General features: G+C 38.3%; 2 protein-coding genes across 2 annotated transcripts; one reads left to right on the top strand and one right to left on the bottom strand.

Annotated features, from left to right (window-relative positions):
* The first annotated feature begins 3,492 nt into the window (after window positions 1-3,492).
* Window positions 3,493-4,678, top strand: LOC133983365 (zymogen granule membrane protein 16-like). The gene is made up of 5 exons (XM_062422431.1): window positions 3,493-3,544; window positions 3,657-3,783; window positions 3,949-4,048; window positions 4,354-4,443; window positions 4,532-4,678. The coding sequence occupies exons 1-5, from the start codon at window positions 3,493-3,495 to the stop codon at window positions 4,676-4,678; spliced, it is 516 nt and encodes a 171-aa protein (XP_062278415.1).
* Window positions 4,679-5,462: 784 nt separating this feature from the next.
* On the bottom strand, window positions 5,463-8,355 carry cmtm8b (CKLF-like MARVEL transmembrane domain containing 8b). Its single transcript, XM_062423083.1, has 4 exons — window positions 8,224-8,355; window positions 6,618-6,791; window positions 6,312-6,431; window positions 5,463-5,732 (listed from the first exon to the last, which is right to left on the bottom strand). Exons 1-4 carry the CDS (start codon window positions 8,353-8,355, stop codon window positions 5,646-5,648), a joined length of 513 nt encoding a protein of 170 aa, XP_062279067.1. The 3' UTR covers window positions 5,463-5,645.
* Window positions 8,356-15,797: the final 7,442 nt, after the last annotated feature.

The following is a 15,797-nucleotide window of genomic DNA, read 5'->3' as shown; positions in this document are numbered from 1 at the left end:
GGCATTTGAACATATACATATACAATTGCTGATCACTACTTTCATTGAATTTTGAGTTGTTTAGTCAACTTTGTAACACCTGTGGTATGACCGCCATAGGAAATGAATGGGTGACCCTAGATTGTGTTCATTCATCAGATAGTACACAACCGCAAATCCACCACCACCACCACACGCACACACAAACACACCTACACACATACACACTGTGTTCATGTTGATGTTCTGATGTTCTGTGAATTTGGTCTCTGTTTTGATTTTTCTACAATAAATGTTAATTTTGGAATACAACTTTCAATTTCTGTGTCTATTCACTGCAGTTATTCATGTAACCAGTAGTCTGAGACATTGTTTACAGGTTAAAAGGGAGTTAAATACAATTTGGTGACGATCAATGGTTTTTGTGTTAATGTAAGGGCAGTTAAAACAGGCCGGTCAAATTTGACCGGGAGCACCAAAGTAAGGGGGGAGACACAAACACGACACAAAGGTTAACATGTGTCAGTTTCTTTTATTATTTATCAAATAACATTTCCACTTGGTATTTCTATATTTTTACATGTATGTGAGTGTGCTGCTTGTTTCATGAGTGAAATGTGCGTACAGTCACCTCAGTTCAAACACTGAGGACCATCAGGACAATGTGGAATTGGCACAAAAATCTAACCCATTTTTATTATACACAATCAAAACTAGAACTACTTGGAGAATTAGGAGAACTTGGAGAAGGCAGTTAAATTACAAATCTAGCAAACCTGTTTGATTTTGGCCAAAAACAAACCAATAAAATAGCCCTGTATTTTACCATCCCAATGTACCAACCAATTGACCAAAGTTTGGCCACTGACACTATGACAATTATTGATAAGCTTTGGTAGGTTTTAGAAAACAGTGATTTAAAGGGTATTCTTGTCTTCCGGCCTTTATTTATTAGCTTTATTTCCTCAGGCAGTAGCCTCGTGTGTGGCAAATGACTTCACAGCTTTGGCTTTTGGCAGAGACAGTGATAATGTCTCTCCAGTTGTGGCAAGATGCCAATGCTTAATTCTGTTACATACAACTGTCACGGTCCACATGTGAATAGACATACGCATGTCAACACAGTCAAAATGATATAAAGCCTTCCCTTTGGGGCATTTCTAAAATAAGCCTTTAACTTTTCCTTTTGGCGGGCCAGAATTTAGATCAACCCTTCAACTTTGCAGCATCTGGCAGTGAGCTGCTAATCACTAGCTAGCTATGGCATCATTTCAATTGGAAATTACTGGGTTGTGATGACCTACAACAATGCTAACCACCAGAAATGCCGCTTATCTCGTTCTTTTTTTTTATTCTCTTAGGTTTTCTACAATGAATTGCTTAGTTTATGTATCATATGTGATCAGCCAATTCAGTCTTTGTGCATCATCCATATATAAAAAATTTCTATATCTTTTTTTAAAATAATAACAAAGTAACATAGACACATCATTCTGTACTGTTTCATTGCTTGAAATTTGAAACACTGTCATGCTTTGCACTCATTAATGCCTCGCATCTGCCTTTTTCTCAAATTGTACTTATTTTTTTTCCTATTAATTTTTGGCTTATATGTTTTCTTTAAATGTACATGGATGTAAGGTACATGTATACTGTTATATCAATTACTATTATCTCAATATATTTACTACTATCTCAATATTTTCAAGCATCTTGGGCAAAGTATATTCCCTCTTGAAAAACTCAGCTCAAGCTGATATATTGATAAAAACTAAGGTATAACTAAGATATATTAATGCATGTTCTTCATTCTTTATGTGGATACCTACAGTGGTCGTCCACACAAAAAAGTTTTTAAAAAAGGCTGAAGAAAAGCATGCCAAATATAAAGATCAGGAAATAAATGAAATAGCCAGTGAAATGAAAATACAAACAGTACAACAATACAAAAGCAACTTGTCAAGATAGAAACAAAAAGAAAGTAAAAAATGATTGGAGGGATTTCCAGGTACCAGTACCAGGTACTGGTTTTTCAAGTAGAGCCAGTTAAAACAATGCTGTAGGATGTTCCTCTCACGTAATTCCTGTTTTTATGTGAAGCGTAGTCATCCTCGTTCCAGGATGATGCTTCCAGTAATGATGAACAGCTGACTGTCAATTCAGTTATTACAATAGATAAGTCAAAAATACACGGCCGCCCATAAAGTTGGAATAAAATATTTTTTACCTCTTTCCATGAAATGATTGTGAAAATGTGATTTATTCTTGATAGATAAAGTGTATATATTCTCAATATTGTATTGATCCATCTCATTGCACCTGTTCAAAGGTGTTTACTGATGTGTATAAACAGAAAATAAAAAGAGGAATGTGTCTGAAAACAAAATTATTCTAACTTTATGGGCGACAGTGTATAACTGACTGCACCTTTCCAAATTATTTTCTCAGGAAATAAGAGGTGTTTGAACAGGAGAAAACAACATTTTCACTTTTAATATCTTGTTTTAAACACCATTTATCAAAGCAAGAAATGTCATGTCCCACAGAAATGACACTGACACTGATACACTTTTTGGGTCTGATCAAGAAAAGCAAACACATTTGCAGTTCGTAAATTAGCTTATTTATTCTTTGTTTGTTTGTTTTTGGAAAGTTGAATGTTTATGGTAATCTGTGGTTTTTCCACCACAAAAGTAGGCACCAAGACAATACGAAATCTAAAATAACAACTAGACAAAGTCCATATGCTGATGAAGATTAGGGGAAATGCTGTTTCTAAGGTCAAGAATGAACTCAGTTAAAATGTCTATTTCATTGACTCCAAATTGGATCAACACAATGTTTTACAAATTTTAGAAGTAATACCTACTAATTTATTAACCACATTTGTACTTAATTGGGTTGTAAATAATGCGGTACAGATGCATGGACAAAGAAAACACAATCAACATGATACCTTTCCTGTAAGTCTGATGAAAAATATGTTGTTCTTCCTGGATCATTTTCAATTTCCAGAACTGTCTGCTTGTTAACAAAAGAAATGATAGGCGTTGCATTCTTCAGCTGTCTGAAGCTGTTCATTAGGAATGTTAGAATAATGCCTTGTTTGTGTGTGTGTGTGTTTGTTTGTGCTGTGACGTAGGGAGGGAGGTATATATATATATCTGAGTTTCACGGGATCAGTTCAAACTTAGCTTTCAACTCAAACTGGTCTCAACAGATCGCGACTGCAGGTGAGTCTAAAGTTCTGAATCTAGAAGATGTAACTTGCAACTGTTTTGTTTTTCTATAGTGAAATAACTTTATAGTGTGGCTCAGGGAACTGATTATGTACATTGTAATTATTTTATTCTTTTTTTACACTGACTTAGAACCATGTAGAGGTTGTTGAACTACTGCTTCTAAAATGTCAAATTGCGTTAATGTGCAAAACATTTTCTAGATGATGATAATGATGATTTTTAATGATTTGATGTCTGTTTCAGTGTCTCTGGACGACCTTGTCACACCACAATGTTTTCCTTACTATTCTTTGCTTTGCTCTGCGCCACCTGCCTGGCAAAACGTAAGAAGTGACCCCATCTCTCTACATCATTTCTATACCTTTTGCACAATCTTCTGATAAGATTTTTGTACAAAAATGATGTTAACTGAACTTTTCTTTTTTAACTCTCCAGCTGGCTTGGTGCACTTCTCCTACTCCAGAGCTGTTGGGGGTGGTTCTGGCTCCTCCTTCTCTTCAGAGGGCCAGGGAAGGATCACAGCGGTCAGGGTTTGGGAAATCTCAAACGCGTACATCACTGGGTCAGTCTCTCCTCCACCTCTTTTCTTAACACTCAGTTTCAGTGTTTAACTCTGCTCTGTATGCATTTTCTCCATTGTTTACTTGTTCTTTCTAGATTCATTACAATATCTACATTATGAGTGTTTAACAGGATGCTCTCTCTCCACTGTGTCTGCACCTTCCAGTATCCAGCTGCGCTATGATTACGTTTGGTCTCAGAAGCTTGGTCGCAGTTATGGCTCCGCAAAGGAAATGGTCCTGTTTGACAATGAGGTCATCACCCAGGTGAGAGATTTAATTGATGCCGTAATATATTATTATATTATTCCAGGTGGAGTCTTTGTAATGCCTGAGTTTTGTTTTCTTTTATTTTCTCTACTCAATATCTATGGTATCTATTAGATCTCTTTTTAAATGAGTGTACATATATTTTATTATTAGTTGTAGCAGCATGTGTCTTTTACATGATAAATGTCCTTTTATATTATACAGCAATCATCTATCATTATGTGTAGAATGTATGTTTTTAATAATTCATCAAGGCCTTTCTACCAACTGTGTTGATTTGTTCACACTATTGCATATTTCAGGTCTCTGGGAAATACCACTCCAACTACATCTATCAGGTGATATTTGTGACCTCCAGAGGACGCTCTCTGATGGTTGGACAGCCATATCAGGTCAATCTTTTGCCCATTCTGTTACATTTGTCAATACTAGTCATAGTCATGGCCATATTGTGTATTAAAACTTAACGTTGTGTTACAGAGATCCTTTAACTTCTACCCAACCCACCCGGAAGCAGAGCTCAGATTGCTCAGCGGCCGCTATAATGGCAATGGGATTACTTCACTGGGAGCTCACTGGGGAGTGGTCTTCATGGATCAAAGCAACAGCACTGACAATAGCCCATAATAGGAAAAATACCTGAAGAATGTAATAATAATCCAATACTGATTAATAATTTAAAAGATTTGAATCTGCAGTTTGTGATTAAATGTGGAACTATTTACTCAACTAATGCAGAAGTGTGCCTTAACATTGCACATTGACAAATATAGAATAGAATGCCTTTAGTGTCATTGTATAAGTAGTACAACGAAATTGCAGGGGGCTCATCACAGTGGCATAGCAACATACACTCATACACATTTACACTGAAATTAAATGTAATTTTATCCTGTGTTTTAAACTATTTATTTGCTTCGCGGTTGCAGCAGAAGGGCTTCCCTGTTCGATCAATTAATTTTTTGCAAATGAGGAATTTCTGTTTAATTTATTGTGCCAGGCTTTGAATCAGTATCACATGAAGAGGCATAAAGTGAAAGCATTTTGCATATCTTGTACATATCTTGAAATTAACATGTATTTTTAGGAATGCTTACTGTCAAATGTTTAGTCTGTGCTTTATTAACATGCAACATATTCCTGTATTCCTTTTCTCTTTGTGATCATGTGGTGGAAATCAAACACCTGAACAAAAGTAACTTTGTAATAATCATAAGGAAAATAATTTAATAAAGATTGAATGCAAAGAATAAAAAAGGCAACTCTGGTCTTCTGTCACACAAAGTGTACATGTACACACCGAAGAACCGTTCATTGTTGTTACACTACTGCAATACTTGCAGCCTGAAACATACAGCAACAATCATACTGATGATCATTTTTCATCATTGAACAGTTTGAAAGCCAGTGTCCCCCTCCTCCTCTGCCTGTATGCGACATGCAACAAAGGTTTTTCATCATGACCAGGACAAATTGATTACAGTGCTGTACAAGTTTTAATTAGACTTCAAGAGAATCGAGTTGGATCTCTCTGACAGACATGCTCCTGAGGGAAAGTGCAAACAATGTTGTCTTCAAACAAGAAGTAATGAGATTACTGCTCCTCCTTTGTGGTTTTCCAGTCACGGTAACTCCGGCAGCTACTTCCTGCATAGCACAGTGTGGTCAGAAAAGCAAAGAACTGAGAAGAATGAATAAGAGAAGTTGAGAAAAAGAGAGGGAGAGGGAGAGGAAAACAATAAAAATAACATTTGAATACCCTGAAATCATAATTAACTCCACACTAAAAAAAACATACACATTTGTGTGTCCAAAAAGTGGCTATGATTTGACACATATTTAACACATTTTAGTCAAAAATAACAACATATTTTCTCTTTAAATGTGCAATTATACTACATTTTATATAAGTGGTGGTTTCAAAGCTGTTCCAAAGCGCTCATACTGCCAGTAATATACTTTAACCAGAGGTGAGTTCACTTATTTAATCCCCCATAACAGTTCAGTTGAACTTTTTTGAATCTGAAAAAATATAAGAATGAGTCTGAAAACCCACTACAAACTCAAGGTCAAATGTCATTCAAATCTCCACATTCCCAAACACAACACAGAGGACACCTGTGAAGCAGTCTGTACTCTGTTGACCCTGCTCCTCTTGTGTGTTATGTTCATATACAAACTTCATTCATTTTTTGCACGTGATTGGCCTTTTATTCAAAACATCTCCCTTATCAGATCAGGTTGACAGGGTTGCTCTTACTGCAGATGCTGCCCAGCAGTTGTAGTTGTGTCGCCCCCTTGTGGCCTTGTTGACTGAGAAAGCGTTTACCACTGCTGTCACCAGGTACAGAGCTGTGGCACCACTGTTCACACACAGAGACTACAGGACACAACGACACAAATAATGAATACAGTTAGAGTCATATCACTATGTTAATACACAAGGACAAAATGTGTGTGTGTGTGTGTGTGTGTGTGTGTGTGTGTGTGTGTGTGTGTGTGTGTGTGTGTGTGTGTGTGTGTGTGTGTGTGTGTGTGTGTGTGTGTGTGTGTGTGTGTGTGTTACCAGTGTAGTCCAGGGGACCTGTGGTATCCTGTTGTGGGCTCCAGTGAGGTAAATTATAAACAGGCAAATGGTCAGAACCCAGCACAAGATGGAAACAAACATCACCCAGCAGAGAGCAGGGTGAAGAAAATACTCTGTACCACCCAACAGAATCCACACCAACATACCAAAAACCTGTAGGAGAGGAGAGGAGAGGAGAGGAGAGAGGAGAGGAGAGGAGAGGAGAGGAGAGGAGAGGAGAGGAGAGGAGAGGAGAGGAGAGGAGAGGAGAGGAGAGGAGGGTCAATCATTTTAAGACCTTTGAACACTTCTTGATTTACTTCAGAGTTCATGCATGTGTTTGGATGTACAGGGTTACATTATAACACTGTGAATGAACCTAACCAAGAGATTAAAGTGAAAGAAGGAAATAAAAAGTAGATATGAAACTAGAGAAAAGGGGAGCATAGAGACCACCGTGACACTGTGACACCGTGACACTGTGACACCGTTTTCTGCTATAATTTTTCACTGACTACACTGGGAAAAGAAATGATTTGGACCAGTTGTTCTTTCTAGGAAATACTGACGTCAGAGCTCCTTCTCTGTTTTTATCCATTACATTTTTTATATGAGACACAAAGTGCAGACGAAAAGAAATGTTGCATTTTCATGGAACTTTAGGCAACTTTGCAACAGAAATTTAGGTAGAGCTCCACTGATTCAAAGGGTTGTGGTGGTGAGTAGCTAAATCTCTTTCCGCTTCCAAACCCACCCTTCCTGCTTCACAACAAAAGATTCTTGCAGCATGTTTCATATCACAGGAAGAAAAGGTTTTCTGGTATGAAGCATGAGTGTTTTGTTTTTTTCAAATGTGATTTCGTACTACAAATGTACATCACGTATTCTGACGAGTTATTCAAATGTTTTAATGCAAGTGTACATGCATTAATTCACATTAATTGAACCCAAGACCAGTTAAATGCTTTATTTTCAGGATATAATTTTCATAGTTTTGACAGTATCTGCATTATATTGTACTTTTTTTGTATATGGTGCCATTAGATTACTCGAACTGTGGACTGCCCAGTGCCTGCATGGCAGCCAGCCAGGCTTTAGAGTAAGGCTGTCCTGCCTCTTTCCCTCAGCTGATTTGGAGAGGAAGAGAGACAATGAGGGACAGTAAGAAGGAAGAGTTGATTCACTTGATGTTTTTGATTAACTTCCTATTTTCATTGAAAAAAATGTTCTTTGTTTAGTTTTTCTTTGAGTTGAGGAATGACACAAAAATCCGTTTTTGTTACTCACATGAATTTCAAATTGATTTTATAGAAGAAAAAAATAGTTTTATAGGTATTTTTTTCAAAACTTATGCCTGTCTTCATGGTAAGAAATGTGAACTTTTAACATAACTATAACATATCTTATATATTAATGTTTCTTATAAATACAAACAACATTGCAGCTTCCTTACAGGATTATTAAATGTTTAATCAGTTTTCTAGTTTTTTCCGGTCAACAGTTCTGTTGTGATTTCTTTTTTTTAATCATACAGTCCCTTTCAGTTGGTTTTTCAGTCAAATTGTAATTTCAAAAATCTCACAACTTTAATTCAATCCACACTTACTATCTCAGCCAGGAGCAGTATTCCTTTGGCAGTCATGGTGAAATGCTGGTCGAAAGCCAAGGTGGAGGTTGAGGTGTTGTACTCTGGTACTGGGGGACTCCTGCGGGCCAACGTCACAGCGGCTCTCTCCATGGTGCACTGTCGCAGACTGTTAGTTTGTGCTTTCAGTGAGGTTGTTGCTGCAGCAGAGGAAGTCGTGTTCCTGTCCCGGAATCCAACAAGGACACCCCTCTGTGAACTGATAAATATTGTATTTCAGCTTACATATAAACATTATATAAACAAACATTTGGGTTGTGCTCTCTCTCCTTTGTCCTCAATTAAAATAACTGACTCAAGTATAAAAATGACTGAGAATTTATAAAGGTAAATGAATTGTTGGGCATTTCACAGTTTAACCAATTTATGTTGTAGCACCAATTTGATGCTTTAAATCCGGAAAATAATTGTGGAGTAAATGTATGCGACAGAATCTTAATGTGGAGTTGGAGAGGGCTTCTTATTATCTGGGATACTCTGGATGCCATTAGGTGGATTTCAGAGTTGTGAAAGAAATAGAGATGACACTCCTGTCAGAGGTATTCACAGCTTAAGGCAATAGGAGGAGCCCTGTGGTGTGGGTGTGTGTTTCTGTCTGTCTGTGTGTGTGTGTTTTTGTTACCCCTGGGAACCTTTTCCGTTATAAACACTGACCTTGTCAGGATCAGTAGTCTTCATGGGGACCACAGCCCAGTACTTATGAAGCAAAATGTAATGTCTGAGATCCTGGGTAAGGTTAGTGGTTAGGCATGAATCGGTTTGTGTGTGTGCGCGTGTGTGTGTGTGTGTGTGTGCGCGTGCGTGCGTGCGTGCGCGCGCGCGCGCGTGCGTGCGTGCGTGCGTGCGTGTGTGTGTGTGTGTGTGTGTGTTAAGGCACACTAATAATGACAGTTCTGAACATAAAGGTAATAAATATATACTGTGGTGCATTATATATCTCAAGTTTTACAGTAAATGCGCAAGTTGATTTGTTACAGTGAAAAAACTGAAACTGAAGAAAATCAATATAAGTCAAGTCAAGTCGATTCAAATGTATTGATAAAGCACATTTAAAAACAACAGCAGTTGACCAAAGTGCTGAACAATAAAAAAAAACAAAAACATAAAAGCAGTATAGCAAAAATACAAAGACTATTGTAATACACAAAACGCTCATACTGAGTCTCTCATACTAACAACTGAGAATCTAAGGCAAAGATCATACTGAAACCTTGTGAACCTTAAGTGAAGTGGACCAATGAGATAGAAAAAGGATTGGCCTCTGCTGCAGTGTAGCTATGAGTGGCAGTAAGTGACTCTGCTCACTGGGGGGCAGTAGTTACACACAGAGAGAAAGCAAGTCACACTTTAGAGGAAAAAGCACAGCTCAGGGACAAAAGAAGCAAGGTTGAAGGCAACAAGACTCAGCACTGAGGGTGTCTAAATTGTTGTTTTTATTCATTTATTTTGTATTGTTTGTTGTTAATAAGTAGACTGAGATAATGGTTGTTTCGGCTCATTAGATGAATGTTCCCTCCCTATGCAAGTGCTGCAGGCCTGCCCGGATATACAAAACAAAAACTTGGATAGTTGAATGTTTCATGCTGACATGACAGTCTGATTGCAAACTGCATTGACATTTATAACTATCCATGTCTTTGCTGATGGTGTTTTTTCTCCCTCAGAACAAGATAGAGAGTTGAGAGAGCAGAGAGAAGATATACAAATATATACACTTTTTTCCCTTTTTTTTTTTTAAAGGATGATGAAAAACTGATTTCCATTTCATTTATATTTGCATTTAATCAGTGGAGTTAAATGTTCTGGGCTCTAGCAGCAGTTCTCCAGGAGGCAAATCTAGTCATAATTCTGATTGGATGGAGTAATTGAAATAAGCAGATGACTATAAATTCAGTCTTGTAAATTATAAAAAAAAATCTAATGGTGGACCTGAAGCTCTCGTTCCCCTTCAGCACATGCAAACAAAAAGACCAACAACCAATGCTCTGTGGTGTTCTGCTGCAGTCAATATCCCGAGCCAGGCATTATCTGACTGGATATTTTACACGCTTTATCTTATGCTACTTGATAGACTAATTCTGCCCTGGTGAGCACATTCTGCTCTGTGCAGCAATATATCCACTGCTACAATCTATACTCTGCATTTCTCTCTCTCCCCATTTATTGAAGCAATGGGCCAGCTTTTCTTGCCATCCTTATGCTAGTCAGTGGCTACATGTAACCAATACAGCGTAAAACTAAATGTCCAACCGAAGCATTTCTGTATACAGGATAGGCAGCCTGCACTCAGAGACATTAGTCTTTCTTTGAGACCAATAGAATTTGTACATGTGCTGTCTTACAGCTAATTATCACAGCGGGACTGGGGTCATTTCACTTTTCATTTGATTAATTAAAAATGGAAACACAATCCCAAAGTCATTTACTAATGTCAGAGCATGTTCTTAATTATTTCTTGACAGATTGAACGTGACCAACTTTAAAAAGTTTGAGGTTTTTGAGAAAATTCTGCTTTGTTATACATTTAGGCGTGGAATATTCTCATGTAGAATCAGTAGTTTTTCTGAACTGGTAAATTAATTTGATTTCATTACAAAGCCATGGTTTATCTTAGTAATCTTAACATGTTGCTTGTCCAACCTGCTGCCATTATTTGTCCACACTAGCTTTCATATCAACATGTTAAGAGTACTGTTTCCTGCTCATCACTTGTGGCATGTTCTTAACTCCTCACTAATACTGACATTACGCACTAGCTGCATGAATGGGATATTTTAGCTTTTAGCTAGAGTTTTCATGTTTAAAAATTTGTAGTGAAGATGGAGGTGGACTGAGTTCTGAAAAAAAAACGCTTTGATGATTTCGTTAAATGTTGAAGGAACATGTACAGTAGATTTACAAAATGTACACAAGAAAACCTGTAATACCAGAACATCACACAATTATAGCCAAACGTAATCCCATGTAGGATATGTTCAAGGCTGAGATCTTTTCCTTTCATATCAGTGAATATCTGACAGATGTAGCCAGCGTGATTTCGCATAGACTTAATCATAATTAATACGAATACAGCTGGCTTTTCTACATCATATAACCAATATAACATCATATCATCAATAACCTAGTGGCCACTTTCTTAGATTCTCCAAAGTAAATACAACTGGGCTCAGGTCTATTGTCTCAGCGGCCTCTCCTTTATATTCCTGAAAGGCTTGGAAGCACACAGGTGATTGGTTAAATGTGGGCATACATGTCTATTTTCCTGCTTTTGCAATGTTTTCTAGTGTAAGACTGCACACATACACACACACACACACACACACACACACACACACACACACACACACACACACACACACACACACAGATGCTCACCCCCTTGGCCTTACATGAGATTTTTGATCATTTAAAAGATGATAATAATAACAGAATATGATATTTGTTTGACTTTTTAGAGGAAATCGTGTAGTGCCGTCATCCACTTCCTCATTTCAATGAATTTGAAGTGAACCCAGGCCTTCCAGTGTCTCACAAATACCCAGAACAGTCAGTCAGTCAGCCAAGTAATCACCATAGAGAGATTTAATTGAAAATAAAATGAACAGAATTAGTCTTCCACAGACTCCAGAGGGAATTATGCAATAGGCTAAAAATGTGCAGAGTTGTACCTTTTGTTGCTGGGGTTGTACTTTCACTCTGTACCTTTTCTTTTTCTGGGATTGTTTAGAGAAGGAGGGAGAGGTATCACATCTCTGCTGAAAATGACAGAGTTTTTATTACGTTTTACCCCCCTACCACCCTTCCTTAAAGTGTCTTTTCCATTCTCACCATTGTCTCTGTTGCTTCCCGGTATTTACTCTTCTCTCCTTCTAATTATCTCTCCCCTGTTCTGTCTTCTTCCTTCGGGGTGTGTTTAGATTCTGCTGCTTTGACACAGAGCCTCACCATTGTCACACACACACACACACACGCGTGTTGCACCATTTACTGAAAGTCTATATACTAGGATGTAAATAACCTGAACTCCGTCTGAACCTCCCCATCATCTACACACACACACACACACACACACACACACACACACACACACACACACACACACACACACACACACACACTCACACACTAATAAATGTGTGCTAGCCCAGATGCGGCACTGTAATTGGCCGCTGTGGCTTCCTGCTGTGGTGAAGTTATTTTTAATGCACACATTTAAAGACACACACACACACACACACACACACACACACACACACACACACACACACACACACGCACACACTAATCCTTTCCTCTGCAACATCTGCCGCATCCCCCAACACATGTGTCGGTTAAACGCAACCACACTCACACATACACACACACACACACGCATACACATCATGCGCGCACCCACAATAACCGTACAAGCAGCCCCTCCCTGTTTTAAATGCTTTGACATCAGTTCTAAATAAAATGATGCGGTTGTTCACCGAAAGGCACAACCTCGCCCTCTGAGACTACAACTGCTGTTTTTTGTCTTCCGCAGTGGTTTCCCTTGGACGAGATTCTTGGCTGTGTGGAAAGGCCTCTGGATCAGTGTTTGGATCATTTCAACTTAAACTTGCTCCAAGTTTATTGAAATTGTTCTGAAAAGTGCATTTGTTTTGTGAAACTGACAACTATGGGACTGTGTGACATTGGATATTTTCATTTAAACATTTCCAGTCTTAAGTCAGTCATATGCTCCTGTCTCACCTGCTGTTTCTCTTTTCATTCTATCAGAGTACTCTTGATTGTCAACATTGATAACATTATCAACAAAGGTCACACCCCTGACTGTAAGACATTAGGGACGATTCAGTTTTCATTTTCATGCTGTAACAGTAGTTCTTCAGTAAACAGCTGTGACGTGATGGTAAACTTGCCGACAGCTATTTGAGGTTGGAGCTTGGTGCAAAATAACAAATGCATGCCCTAATTAGGAAGCCATTGAGGGGGAAGCCGTGGCTGCTGTTCACCTTGTCACTCTGACTTCATTACTGCAGAGAGTGTAATCAATCTTAGTTTCTTAATATTGTCTAAAACGTCAAATTTCAGCAATTTAACCCTCTAAGGTCTGGTAATACTGCTTTTTTTTTAAAAATATATTTAATTTCATGTCACAATATGCTATTATGATAATGACATATATTTAACTGAAAAAATCAATTGAGAATGTTTTAGAGATAAAACAACCTGTTTTAAAAAATTCAGTGTGTGTGTTATTTAAGTGAATTAAGTGTCTGACAAAACAAGTAATGTCCTCACATTGATGTAAAAATCATGTGAAAAAAACAATATTACCTTACAGCACTCCTGTTTATTGATTGGCAGCATTGCCCACAATGGCAGGACACACCCAGGAATATTAAAGTGATAGTTACCACAACATGAACAAATTTATATCTATATTTATATCTCCTATCATACATTTTTATATCTGTAGCATCTGGCAATAGTGTTTAAATACATTAGTCGAAATGTTGGTGATACTTTTGACTGATAAAATCAATTGTTGTGCAATTATTTGATTATCATTTACTCCTATCTTTTTTGATAATATTATAGAACATGGCAAACATAGAAAATGTGTTCTTGTAACACAGCTCAAAAGAGAAAAAAAACTGTGTTTAATGATAGAAGTTTATTTTTCAGTGCAGAATGTTTTCAGCCTGAGAGGCAGGGCTGCTTTGTCCGGCCCTCCATCTCTCCATGAGCATTTACTATCTACTAACCTTACTAGTTAAGAGAGACAGGGGGAGGGAGGGAACGGGGGGAGGGAGGGAGGGGAGAGCAAAGAGAGAGAGAGAGAGAGAGCAATGGATGTATCAAACAGCAGCCCCCTGCTGAGCGGGGAATGGAAAAGCTGCTGGCACCAACATGAATATTTCAGCAGATAGCTTGAGCTCTCTGTAACTCTCTCTCTCTCTCTCTCTCTCTCTCTCTCTCTCTCTCTCTCTCTCTCTCTCTCTCTCTCTCTCTCTCTCTCTCTCTCTCTCTCTCTCTCTCTCTCTCTCTCTCTCCCTAGCTATCTCAATCTGTCTCTCTCTCTCTGTGTGTCTCTCTCTCTCTCTCTCCCCCCCCCCCCCTCTCTCTCTATCTCTCTCTCTCTCTCTCTCTTTCTCTCTCTCACCTCTTCCCTCTTTCCACTTCCCTCCCTCTTAACCCTCCACTACCCCCACCCCTTGCTTCTCTCCCTTTACTCTCTTGTGGAGTGGACAGTGATAATGAACGGAGTGATAGAGATGGAGAGAGTGAGACAGAGAGACATACAGACAGACACAGAGAGAGAGAGAGACAGACTGAATTCTGGGTAACGGTATCAGAAAATGGCTCCTGAATGTAAATCTGGGAAAGCGGCAGCAGAGTGTTGCCTCAACTTGGCTGCTTCCCCAACACTCCCGCCCCCTTACCACCCCCGCCCCACCCACCCCTTGCTAGACACTTGTGATGGTTTGGCCCGCGGTACTTAGACAATAAAAACAGAACGAATGGAACAAAACAAATATCAGCAGGCAGGGGGGTTCTCAGGAGACCTAAATAGATTTTAGGTTTTAACAGTCTGATTTTTTATTTTTTTTAATAATTGAACAACTCCTTTCCATATCTGCTGTTTATTTTGAACAATTGTGTTATCCTTTCAATTTAGAGTGTGTATGTGAGTCTGCAGTGCTGGACTGTGAATTAGGGCGATGATGAAGACTAATGATTGATCAATAGAATTCCCTTGTTTGGCAATAACTTGTGTTTTTGATAATTGCGTACAGATAAGACACAAAATCTGAAGGCTGAGCACGCAATAAAGGTGAGCTGTTGCCTGGAGGAGCTGCGCGATCTGAACTTTGTTTTTTTTTGTTTTTTTCTCGCAAAAAAATGAAAATAAAGTGCTTTTGTACTTTTGTCTAGAAAGTGTATGTTTTAAGCTTGAGTAAAACGAGTCACTCGAGATACGGGAAAATTTATATGAATAATATTCAGACTTTACCTCTGTAGCTCACATTTTTAGCATCATACTCAAAATAAACAAAACCCTCGGGTTTCTGGGATTTTGTCATCAGGAGCTTGGAGGGAATAGGGGATTTAATATGTGTCATGCATCCCATTTAAGCAGCTTCTGCCGTTGTTCTTTCAGTTTTTACGAGATTTGCCATCACCCAAAAAATGCAATGTGAACAGTTTACTCTCTGATAACCTGTTAAGAAGGTAAGAATAAATCCCCACTTGGGACCTCTGTGAGTCTATGGTTTGGTTGATGCAAGAAGAGGAACTGTTTTAATTTATAATGTATCCATCTCATCTTTGAGCTTTGTACAAGAGAAGTTGGGTGCAATGTGATATCTATATGCCTTGAATCTATAAAGTGAAATGTAACATTACTTTAGGCCATAGCAGCACTTGATAAATGATGTTATATCAGCCAAATAGATGGATTTATTCAGTCTGGTTCTGTTGGGATTATAAGAGCAGCATTGCTAAGAGTGCTAAAATAAACAGCCAAATAGTCTCCAACCTGG

This window comes from Scomber scombrus, chromosome 7 (genome assembly GCF_963691925.1).
Source record: "Scomber scombrus chromosome 7, fScoSco1.1, whole genome shotgun sequence".
In the NCBI taxonomy this organism is placed as follows: domain Eukaryota; kingdom Metazoa; phylum Chordata; class Actinopteri; order Scombriformes; family Scombridae; genus Scomber; species Scomber scombrus.
The sequence above is the reverse complement of the archived record's forward strand: the minus strand, read 5'-3'. Positions and strand labels throughout refer to the sequence as shown.

Excerpts from the sequence above, each read along its gene's own strand:
- cmtm8b (XM_062423083.1), bottom strand. The coding sequence starts at position 8,355 with ATGGAGAGAGCCGCTGTGACGTTGGCCCGCAGGAGTCCCCCAGTACCA. Across the intron at positions 6,792-8,223 it reads TACTGCTCCTGGCTGAGATA|GTTTTTGGTATGTTGGTGTG; the intron begins GTAAGTGTGGAT and ends CCTCTCCTACAG. Across the intron at positions 5,733-6,311 it reads ACTGCTGGGCAGCATCTGCA|TTCTTTGCTTTTCTGACCAC; the intron begins GTAAGAGCAACC and ends CATTCTTCTCAG.
- LOC133983365 (XM_062422431.1), top strand. The coding sequence starts at position 3,493 with ATGTTTTCCTTACTATTCTTTGCTTTGCTCTGCGCCACCTGCCTGGCA. Across the intron at positions 3,784-3,948 it reads TCAAACGCGTACATCACTGG|TATCCAGCTGCGCTATGATT; the intron begins GTCAGTCTCTCC and ends TGCACCTTCCAG. Across the intron at positions 4,444-4,531 it reads TGGTTGGACAGCCATATCAG|AGATCCTTTAACTTCTACCC; the intron begins GTCAATCTTTTG and ends GTTGTGTTACAG.